Source organism: Solanum tuberosum, unplaced genomic scaffold, assembly GCF_000226075.1.
Source record: "Solanum tuberosum cultivar DM 1-3 516 R44 unplaced genomic scaffold, SolTub_3.0 scf00559, whole genome shotgun sequence".
NCBI lineage: Eukaryota > Viridiplantae > Streptophyta > Magnoliopsida > Solanales > Solanaceae > Solanum > Solanum tuberosum.
Window position 1 is genome coordinate 160,509 of NW_006239486.1, and position 12,431 is coordinate 172,939.

Below are 12,431 nucleotides of genomic sequence, written 5' to 3' on the forward strand. Positions count from 1 at the left end.
TATTGGATTATTGGGTAGACCGATAACCCAATAAGATAATAATAATAATTTACTACTTTACCCTTCCTAAATATTAAATATTAATAATTTAATATATATTCATATCGTTATAAAATGACTCATATATATTCCTACTGTAACAAGTAATAAAATAAAATTAATTTTAAATTATTTTCTATTTTTTCACATAAATTTTTCATCTTCTTTTGGTTACCTTATCGTTTTATTAGGTTGTGCTGGTTCCAAAATTATAGAAATAAATGCATCATTTGTGCTTCATCTATTTCATTTTACTTTTAACCCCTATACCAAAAAAAGATAGACATATCATTCAGTACTTTGCAGCTCAACCACTCTAAATTCTTGCAAGAATATATTCCTTTGCTAAATAATATGTGTCAAAACGTTTACACTTGACGACACCATTAAAGTTGCGGATCAAAAAACGACATAATACAAAAGGTTTTAGTAAAACATGAAGGTACATAAGCATGTTCTCTAGAATTTGCAGATTCATTCACAATAAGGCTAAGCATTTCAGTAAAATTTCTTCTCTTTCAAGCATTCAGCAGTTTCCTTGACGCTTTCAGCCAGGGGAATGAATTCAATACCCAATTTTTTGGTTCTTTCGACGTTAACCTGGTACATTGGCGTAAATGGCTTATCATCAGCACACCTGGAGAGTCTAACCAAAAACTTTGAGCCAAGAAAAGAATTTCAAGTAAACCATATGAAATCAGCTACTAGTCACTCAACTTTATGTACTTGAAAAACACGGCACGTCAAAATCAAAGATGCACATTTCACAAAGATATTACACACGTAGAAGAAACTTACTTTTCTGGAAGCTTCATTGTAGGGTAAAGCTCGCGTAATATCTTTACTATCTCAGAGAAGTGTGCAACTGACTCCACCATTAAATATCTACCATTAGCTGAAGGGTTTTCAAATGCTAGAATATGCGCGAGGGCGACATCTTTCACATTAACCCAACCAAATGTATAATTTGGGTAAGTTTCAGAACCTGCAGTAAAGCAAAATGAAACTTTACTAATGAATTCCAATATATTGTAATAACATGAACAGGACAAAAATAAAACAACTAAGTTCAGATGACGAGATCAAAGACAAATCAGCTGCATTAAGATAAAGCATACCATTTAGCAATTGTACGATGGCAGCAGCACTTGTATTAAGTGTTGGTTGCAACAAACTGCCTATAACCATCCCTGGGTTTATTGTAACCATATCGAAAGTTTTCTCTTTCACAAACTTCCACGCAGCATCCTCAGCTAATGTCTTTGAAAGCACATACCAGAGCTGGTAAAAGCAACAAAAGAGGAGTCCATAATTAGCTCCAAAACCCCCAAAAAGAGCTATCACCAGGATCTCCCCCAAAAGAAGATACGAGAATAAAGATACTTGACAGAAAATAGTAGAACAAAGTTTAAATATGTGAAATCTAAAACAGAAATGATTGAGCGCCAGTTAAGATGATTATAATGAGCATTTCTGATTTAAATGTTTCGACAAGAATTTGTACGATGTAAACGGAACCACTTTACATAACAAATAAATGGTTTAATTGTTAAAGGAAATGGAATATTCAGGTGATACTAGAACTGAATTCAACTGTGTTCAAATTTCAAACCTGGCAGTTTGTGACAGTGGAGCTTTACCATCACTTCCCTCCGCCATAAATACTTCTATATAATATTGGAGAATTTGAACCATTTTAGACAAAAGAAAAAATACAATCCTAAATCATGCCTGGTGAGTTTTGTAATCAGAAACATTCAGTTCTAATCAGACTAAAAAGTTTGCGAAACGAAAATATCAAATTGGCGTCAAACCCCCAACTTCTATTAGAGAAGCAATGCACTTCACCACTGGACTAGAAAGCCAAGTACTCTACCGCTGAGTTAGCAACCCGAAGAAAATATCGAAAATATTGTGTAGATCCAATCCAAAGAAAAAGAAATAAAGAGATTAGCACTAGTTGTCAAGTAGTTCTATTTTATATTGCTCAGGGGATTATGCAAACAACAGTGCTGCAGACGGAAAACGAAAAGTCAAGTAAAGCACCTGTGATTCTCTGCAAAAGTCAGGATCTGACCACCATGTCTCATCAACCACCACTTCAGGGGTTCGTGGCTTGCCATTGAAAACAACTGCTGCAACAGATGATGTCAAAACCACTCTTCTAACAGATGGTGTCTTCGCAACTGATTCAAGAACATTAAGTGTCCCCTTCAGTGCAGGATCAATCATCTCCGCCTGCATGTTAACAATAGGGCTAATACATTACATCAACATATGGAAAAACCAAAAACTAGAACAGATAAATACGACCAACAGATCCAAGATGACTACCATCAGTTTCGTAGGTAAGATTTTCTTACATTTAACTAATAAATTTCCAAAAGAATAAGCTTGCAAAGGTAGACATCAAAACCTATGTTGCTCAGACTCTTCAAAAATGTTGTCGCACCCATGTCAGATCCTCCAAAACACACTAGCTTTGAAGTATCCAACATGCACCAGGGGACATTTTTATAGAGTCTCAGCAACATAGGTCAAAGCCAAATTAATCAAGAAAACCGAGTGAGGAACCTGTGGATCTTTGACTTCAAGGTAACAAGGAGATGCTGTATGAAATACACCTTCACACCCCTCAACAACAGCATCAAAGGAACCTTCTTCCAGTAGGTTTGCTTTGAACAAGTGGAGTCTCTCCTTAGCTCCATCAAGGGATGTCAAGTGATCTGTCTTTTTTTTATCATCTGCAAGTGGATTTCAAATAAAAAAAAATATATTATTACATTAATAGAACACAATATAAAAGCACTTAAACAGAGTCAAGCTAGCTTACAAACACTTTCGCTTTATCTACACGTTTAGGGCATAATCAAACCATCTTAGGCTAACTCAATACTAAAAGAATTATTACATCAGGTTGTAAGTCAAGCCTCTCTACTTCTACAAGGTACGAGTAAGGTCTGTGTACAACTGTACATTCTACCCTCCCCAAACCCTACATTGTGCAATTACACCGAGTATGGTGTTGTTGTTCTTACCATCCAACAATTAACAAATACTATTATTAAACCAGTCATTCTCAGAAAACTATTTCAACAGTAAAATAAAAATATTTATAACAAACTCAGAAAGCAAAAATTAAATATCAACAATTTCAATATTCTCAAACTTGTAGTACTCTTCAATTTTTTTAAAAAAAAAAATTATCCCTAGTTTATCTAAAAGAACTAAAACTATACAAATTGAACACCAAATCATTCAAATATGTGTATGCGATGAAAAACAAAAAGATCACAAATGATCAACTGCAGGTGGATTCAAATAAATAAAAAAATTATTACATCAATAGAACACTATTTAAAAGCAATAAACAGGGTCAAACTAGTTTACAATCACTTTCGCTTTATCTACACGTTTAGGGCATAAACAAGCCATCTTAGTCTAACTCAACACTAAGTAAATTACTACATTACATAGCTATTTCTGGAATAAACAGGGTCAAACTAGCTTACAATCACTTTCGCTTTATCTACACGTTTAGGGCATAAACAAGCCATCTTAGTCTAACTCAACACTAAGTAAATTACTACATTACATAGCTATTTCTGGAATAGCCTCTCTACATCTACGAGCTAAGATCCGCCACACTCTACCCACTCCGACCCCACCTTGTCGTACTACACTTAGTATGTACGTTGTTGTTGACTGTAATTAACATCCAATTATTAAACAAATATAAAATTATCAAACCAGTCATTCTCAAAAAAAAACATTAAAAAATTAGCCCTAGCTTATCTGAAAAAAACTAAAATTACAGAAATTGAACAACAAATCATTCAAATGTTCATATGCGATGAAAACACAAAAATCACAAATGATCAGATAACTTCAGAAATTCATTTTTCACAATTCTGTTCAAGGGAAAATGAACTCTTTTTTTTTTTTTACAGAGAAGGATAAGAGTACAAACTGGGATCGCGAACAGTGGCTTTGACTGTATAACCACGCTGAAGCAAAAATTTGACTAGCCATGAAGCTATGTAGCCTGAAGCTCCTGTTACACTTACACACACTGTTTTCGTCGCCATTTTTGTGAGCTCTCTCTATCTATCTGAGCGGTGTGAAAGCCGACAAAAGTTATATTTATAGGGAAGGAAATATTTTCCGTCCGTTTTATGTTACTCCGACCGACACATTGTGTACGTTCCACTACATTATAAAGTGGTGTATTTGACTGATACATAGCGTAAAGTGATGTATATTACAGGTACATTGAGTAAGTAATGTAATCGATCGATACATTGCGTAAAATGATGTAGCCGACTGATACATCACGTAAAGTAGAGATTTTTTTAAATGGTATGGAATTTTAAAGAACTAATAAAATAAATTGTATATTTAAGTAATTTTTCCATCAATATACCTTTTAACTTGGTCTCATTTCATATTTAAATACTTTAACTTACACAAATAAACACTTGAACTTATATAAAATTAAATATATACACATAAATTCTATGTGGCATAATACACATAAGACACCATATAGACTTCACATTATCATATAAGATACCACATAAAATATGTGTATCTATTTATTTAATTTTATATAAATTTAAGTATCAGCTAAAAGGATTGACAAAAGGAACCTAATGTCGAATACTAGGTATTTTGGTCTCTTACGTACTATAGTTTATTAAATGGTATACACTTCAATTTTGCTTGGTATGTATAATAAATGAAAGGTAAAATGATCGGGATGACTATTATATTTGGCTCCGTTTGTCAGTTGGACCCTTGTATTCATGATTTTGTCAATTGAACTTAAAATGCAATACTTTAAATCTCTTTCTTATTCTATGTGTGTAAGTGTAACACAACTGCTTACACATGAAATTTCACATCATTTTGTAGAATTTCATGTCATTTTTAATGCCACATAATAAATTAAATGTTAAAAATAAAAAATAAATTTGCACATTAAAATTTTCAATATCATGTTTCATATTTGCTCATAATTGAGCACTAAATTCATGTCAAATTGGTCTAATTCTTCCTATTTTACATGAAATTTTTTACAGCTAAAGCTTCCCAACACAAACCCCAATAATTTTCCATCATAATTTTGAATTAATTTCATAAATTCACAAAATTCATTTGTTATTCTTCAAGCTTTTTCATGAAATTTATCAACTTTCCAGTATACACCATTACTCTTCAAGATTTCAAAATTATCTAAACTTCAATATTTCACAAACAAAATTTGAAAACCCAAATTTTAAAAGTGTGTAAATCAATCAAGATTCATAGAGAAGAAATTTGAATTTTAAATTTAAAGAAACTAATGGTTGAGATAAGAGATTTGGTTGGGTGGGGTGAGGGATAGGGGGTGGGTGTTAAGAAGAAGAAGAAGAAGGGGGTTGGGTAGGGTGGGGTGGTGGGTGGTTTCAAGGAAGAAGGAGAGGGTGGGGGTAGGGGGCTGAAGGAAGAATAAAGTTGCAGGCGAGGGGGATTGGGGCTGATTGGTTGATTTTAAATTATTTTTTTAATGATTGTTAATATAAAAAATATATAATCAATCACTTTAAGGCGCGTGCAATCAAGTATTTTTCCAATTCAACAATATTAGTACCACATAAGTTCGGTCAATGGTCAGATGTGTTTAAAATATTGCGTTTTAGTAAGTTTAAGGGTTCAATTGGCAAAGTCGTGAGTATAAGGGTTCAACTGACAAACAAAGTTAATACAAGGATCTCTCAAGTTATTCCGCCTAAATAAAATAGAAATAACTTTTCCTTGAAAAAATGTCTTTACAAAGACAAATTTAGCTCTAAAAAGTTTGATAAAAAAAATAAGGGAAAACTAACTAACTAGTCAATATTCCTAACATAATTATTAAAAATATCTATAGTTTGAAATAATTGTTAAAATTGTCAAAATGTCAATATTTTAACAAATAAAGTGTATCCTAATATAATTCATTTATCTTCCTTTTATTTCTCAACTTGGGCCCACCTGTGACTAAATTTAACTTCATTATTTTTGAAAAAGAAAAAAAAAAGACTTTATTGTCCACTTTTCTCTCTCAAATTTTTACCCACATTCTCTCCTTTCTCCCTCTTTCTCACGATTTTTATCCATACTCCCTCACCTCAATTCCTCTATTTTTCTAAGAAATTTCAATAATTTTCAAAAGATTTTTAACCTTTGATACAGATAAATACATTGTCATGAAGTGTTTTTTTTTAATTATATTCTATTTTTCTATGTTTTCGTCTGAAACTATTTAGGTTATTGTGTGTTCTTGTGTTTTTCAATTTCCCCGTTTTCAGTTAGGAATTAGATAAGGGAAAAACACAAATATTGCAATCCAATGTTTGATTCAAAGAGGACTATCAGAGGTATCATATATAATCATCAACTTTTTGGGGATTTTTCCTCCAAAAATGTAGGCTCTACGGTTAAAATGGCTCAAGAGAGGAGATCTAAATTTCTTCATGATTCTATCCGCGTTCAAGTTCAAGATAGCAATGTCAGGTTCAAGATAGAAATGTCAGGGTAAAGACACTATTAATAAAAATAAAATAAAATTTGGGTGCAGAAGATTTCGAAAAACATGATGAAGACCAAGGTGAAGAACAATTTCCTATTAGTTTGTTTTATATTTTTAATTTTTTTTAGAATTTTGTATTATTTCTTAATTTGTATTCAAACCATTATGTATGCTATTAATATTTGTATTCATTCAAAATCTCATGTTGCATAGTCCATGAATCTTGTATTTGTTTCTAATTTGTATTCATCCTAAAGGTATGCTAACTAGTTATGTATTTTATTTATAGGAAGAACAACTTTCTATTAGTTTGTTTTGTTTTTTTTTTTTTTTCTTCAGAATTTTGTATCATTTCTCGATTTGTATTCAAACCAGTATGTATGCTATTAATATTTGTATTTATTCAAAATCTCACGCTGCATAGTTTTTGAATCTTGTATTTGTTCCTAATTTATATTCATTCCTAAGGTATACCAACTAGTTATGTATTTTATTTAAGAATGATTACAACAATTATTCATTTATTCCTTTTCAGTTTTATTTTCACTTTTCCATCATATTATTTTTGTATTTTATATATCATTTATACAAAATACAATATAAAAACTAGAATGAATACAAATACAAATAATATACATATTGGAATGAATACAACTTAGGAAAGGAAACAGGATTCTAAAGAGAAAAATAAATACACAGTGAAAAAAATACATGAATACAAATATATTTCTTAAATAACTTCAGATTCATTTGACATACCTATTGGAATGAATACGAACTAATAAAGAAATACAAGTTTCATTATACAAAATACATCATGAAAACTAGAATGAATACAAATACAAATGGTATGCATATTGGAATGAATACGATTTAATAAAGGATACAAAATTTTGATAAATAAAATAAATACATTGTGAGAAAAGCATGCCAAATAACAGATAAAACTATAGGTGTTCAAATTTGTAAATTTTAAAAAATCAAATTTAATAGATAAAACTCTAAGGTACTATTATAAAGTTTCATAACAATAACTAGTTTTGAAAGACAAGGCCAAATAATGGCCTTTAGGAAGAAGGAAGAGACCACCTATTTTAGGTCCCATAATCTTTTGTAGTGGAAGTAACGAAGATTTTCAGCAAGTTAACCTAATTTGAAATATTCCATCCCTTGATTTTCTCTAGTTTGTTATTTCTTAATTATATTATGTTAAGTTAAATAAAGAAAAAAAAATACATAAATCAATCCATAACAAACTAAAATATTGACATTTTTAATAAATACTGAAAGTGTGGCTAAGGAGTCCTATTAAATGTTAAAATATTGTTATTTTAAAAAAATTCTCAAAAAATAATGCTTCAAAAAAGTTAGGTAGTGGCTTTTATAGTTGGGGATATAAAGGAGTGATTATTTTATCTTATGTAGTTATCATATTGGACTTTTTTTACAGTTTAAAATAAGTAATTAAATAGTAAGATGTTTAAGAGAGTTGTTAAAATTTCTTCTATTTTATCTTTTATTTATAATTTTTTAGGTTATAATTTCGAAAGAGCTAATTGTTCATATTGATAATTTTACTTTAAATTATTTTATATTTTCAAGAATAGTTTGAGGATAACTAAAAGGGCAAAAGTGGAAAGTGATGTTCAATTTATGTCCTAAACTTATTTTTTCCCTTAATGATATGCATTAATTCCCTGAACAATTCACTTATTTTGAAATGGATGAAGTAATAAAGAACAATAACAAAGATTTTTTTTTTTGGATAATAAAGGATTTATTCATTAAAAATAGTTAAGATGTTGTAAACATATTTATATTAAGGTGAATATCAGAGATTTCTCTGGAGAAAACTAAGGAATTCTAGTTGAAGATCAAGTTAGTTTTTCCCTATAAATAAAGGATTTTTCTGCATTATAATTCATATCTAAATATATCTCAAACGTGTATATCACTCCTGAGGAATAAGAAGTCTTATGTTTTCTTTTACTTTATTATTCTTATTCTCATTGATTTATATATTTGGTCCTTACTAGAATTAATAACACAATGAGGACCAAATTCATTTTTGAAAATGTAAATTTATTTTCTAACATTATTGATATGTCTGAATGAACTAAAAAGCTATTTGTAACATTTTGAAAGGTGGAACAATGAAAGCATTCATAACTGATGGGCTTTTATATAATTCTTGTCCGTTAATAAACATTATTCCTATATATATAATTTTACTGGATAAAAAACTAAACATGCATCGAAATTAAGGGTGACAAAATAAGCAATTTATATGAGTATCTATTTAAATTATTCATTTTAAAGAATTAGATACTCAACTCATTTAAAATAGATAAAAGGTAAGTCAGACTCATATTATTCATTTAAAAGTGGATAATTAAATGAATAAAATAGCTAAAGAAAAGTGCATTCATCCAAAAAAAAAAAAGGGTGATATTAATATTTTTTTGAGGTGTAGTAATCGGGGTAGAGAGGGTGGGATAAGGAAAAAATCTAATTTTTCTCTGAAAATAATTTGTTTTTAATTAGGGGTTGGAGAGTGGGGGCTGGTAGTGGGGGAGGGAGGTAGTGATGGGGCCGAGTGGAGTTGGGGGCTCAGGGTAGTAAAAAATAAATTATTTTTTGAGGCATTGGAGTTAGGGGTGAGGGTAGAGCCGTTAATATGGACTACGGACGTTGGGCCGGTCTGTCCTAACTCGCGATTTAATAGGGCTGGGCTAAGATTTTGTGGGGCTTATAATATGAGTAGGACCAGCCCGTGGACCAAATAAAAATCAATTAAGAAATAAAATTAAAATAGAGTATTAAAAATAACAAGACTCCAAACTCAAAAATTATATAAAATTTTAAATATTAAAATTTAAATACAAATTATGTTTATAAAATATGTAGTTATGCAATACTTAAAATAAAAATCCCTAAAATTTCTAGGGAATCTCCATGTAGACCGTAACTTATTTACCGGTAGTCATCTTCTCTTGGTATTTTCCATTTTCTTATAAACTACTGATGAAAATGGAGATGTTAAGACAACCTACCACAAGTTGATTCAAATGTGCTTAATGAAGATGATGTTTTGGCATTAGATACACCATAAGTTTTATGAAATTTTTCTAAGAAGTTCATTTATCACTTTTTTATGGATGAAATAATGTCATTTTTTTTGTGTTTTATTTTGATCATTAAAAAAAAAATTAAGTTAATATTTCTATTTAGTTATTTTTACTTTTACTTGAAATCAAACTTAATAAATATTCTAAAGATAATTTTATTTGTGAATTTGATTAACAAGTAATAACACTATCACGTGTAATGATTTAAAAAAAAATAGTAACACTAACACATGTAATATTGTTTTGTCGATAACTATGATAATATTTTTTAATTATAATTTGATTTAAAAAATATAAAAATATACTATTTTAAAAAGTGGATTGGCTCGGCACAACATGTAGCCCACGTACTTGTGGGTTAGGTTGACCATTTTCTAGCCCACAAGAAAAATAAGTCAGCTCAGCATGACCCGTCAAATTTCAAAACATGTATGGCTTAGTCCGGATAGGGCAAGTCAGTCCATATTAACAGCTCTAGGTGGAGGGTGGACATGCAGGGGGGTTGGGTGCCGGGAGAGGGGTGGGGGTGATATAAAAATAATTTTTAAAAGTTCTACATTTTTTTTTGTGTGTGAGGAATGAAGAGTGAGGTAAGAGATTTTGCTTTTGAAGCTTTTAACGTGATCCTTATTATAACATGAATATCTATATTTACTCATATTATTCATTTGTAACTCATTTTAATTCATTTAAAATATGAGTCGAGTCGAGATTTTATCCATTTTTATTTAACTCATTTTTGATCGATTTATATTTGATTCGTTGTCACTCCTAATTAAAATAAATAATTAAAAAAATAGAACAATAATGTTTTATTATACTTTTTACGATATAGTCATTTAAAAAAATCAATTCAAACATACAATTCTCATCCTTACCGTCAAATAATTAATAAATACTACAATATTATTAAACCAGTCTAAATGTTTCAACAGTTAAAAAAATTTTGAGTTTTGTAATTCGATAATCATATATATATAAAAGAAAACCTTAGGCCTGCCTACGTGGCGCCATCCAAACCAGAATTCTCTTTTAATTTTATTTATTTACAAAACTAGTCTTCTCCTTTCATGAAAAGTTGCGAAATTTATGAAGAGTTGCGACTTTAATGAAGAGTTGCGATTTTTATGAAGAGTTTTGACTTTTATGAAAAATTGTGAATTTTATGAAAGGTTGTGACCTTTTTCGAAGGGTTGCAACTTATCCAAATAGTTGTAATATTTCCGATAAGGCACAATAAACATTTGTTCTCACTACCCTTTGTTGTCTATAAATAGAGGGATTTCCTCTCATTTTAAAACTACAAAAATTCTGAACCTCTTCTTCTTCTTCTTTACAACTAAATATTTGTGTACTTTGCTCCTGTTGAGAGGCTCACTGACACTATTGCTTATGTTGCAGTTCCTGGTATGTACTTTTACAGTCATTAATTTATGCTTATGTTATTAAGGATAAATGATAAGATGTAATAATTTTCATTTTCCTTTACATTATTGATGTTTGTTACAACATAATCTTGTATGTAAGATAATATAGTGTTTTTTTGAAGCATTATTTTATAAATTTCATGATATTAAATTTCAGCGCGAAGCGCGGATAATTTTACTAGTCAGTAGTTAAAAGTGGATATCAAATGTAAAATTTTTAAATTTTAGTTTGGTAATTTGATAATCGGTAAATTAAATTTTGACTTTGTATGGTTTTTAGTAATATCATATTAAAATTGTAGCCGATTGTATTACAAAGTTAATACTATTTCTTTAACTATTTCTATTTTTTTTATGCGGAGGAACATATATTAGAAAATCCACAAGTAAGAAGACATCAAGAAAAACAAATTGATATTTATTAACTAAATAATTCGGTATTCGAAAAATACCGAATACACAATGTCACTAATGTATCATACCAAATCCAAACCCGAACACCATAATTTTAAAATTTTGCTCCCTAATACCATACCGAATTATTGAATATAAAATTACCAAAAAAAAAATAGTTCGGTTTGAAAATTCGAATTTCAGTATTTTACACCCAGCACTACCAATCAATAGGCTTGATACACCTTTTAAGTTTGTCATTTAGTAAAGTGGTGCATTTAGGGATGGGGGATAAATCGTCAACCTGAATAAAAAAAATCTTTCTTTCTTAAAATTTATGTACAATCGAGGAAAAAAATAGTATTTTACTAGGTCAACAAATTAAAGATCTATATTTGGATTTCCACTAAATATGTTCTCCAATCCTTTGATGAGTCTATATCATAGGGATAGATATGCTTTAGCTTCATAAAATGATTCCAATTAGACATTAGGTAGAAAAGATAATTCTCTTCAAATCAAGAATTAATAATCCATGAAAATGGTCACTTTCTGACTCACAACTAGGGGTGTGTATCGGTCGGTTCGGTTATAAGTATTATCGGTTCGATTTATCGGTTTTCGGTTTTTAAATATGCTAAACCGATAACCAAACTAATAAGATATTTGTTATCGGTTTTCAGTTTATCGGTTTTAGGTCTTTAACGGTTCGGTTTTCGGTTTAACCAATAAGAAATGCTTTCAAAACAAATATATGACTTATCCAATAATTTGATGCGATATGCATACATCGAAATAATCATTCCAAACAGGACAACAAGGACCAACTTGTTGTATTTTGGTCATCACAACAAAGACTTGGTTAATTTTCGATCACCATAATATATAAAA

At 29.9% G+C, this 12,431-nt stretch overlaps 1 protein-coding gene across 3 annotated transcripts; it reads right to left on the minus strand.

Annotated features, from left to right (window-relative positions):
• Positions 1 to 394: 394 nt before the first annotated feature.
• On the minus strand, positions 395 to 4,221 carry LOC102585033 (cinnamoyl-CoA reductase 1-like). Of its 3 annotated transcripts, none has more exons than XM_015304516.1 (6): positions 4,010 to 4,221; positions 2,614 to 2,783; positions 2,086 to 2,277; positions 1,158 to 1,320; positions 838 to 1,024; positions 395 to 639 (listed from the first exon to the last, which is right to left on the minus strand). In XM_015304516.1, the coding sequence occupies exons 1-6, from the start codon at positions 4,125 to 4,127 to the stop codon at positions 558 to 560; spliced, it is 912 nt and encodes a 303-aa protein (XP_015160002.1). In that variant the 5' UTR covers positions 4,128 to 4,221; the 3' UTR covers positions 395 to 557. The 3 variants fall into 3 exon arrangements, with proteins under 3 accessions (XP_015160002.1, XP_015160001.1, XP_006365624.1); XM_015304515.1 differs by having other exon boundaries at positions 395 to 685; XM_006365562.2 differs by having other exon boundaries at positions 395 to 676; positions 4,010 to 4,218.
• Between the last annotated feature and the right edge of the window lie 8,210 nt (positions 4,222 to 12,431).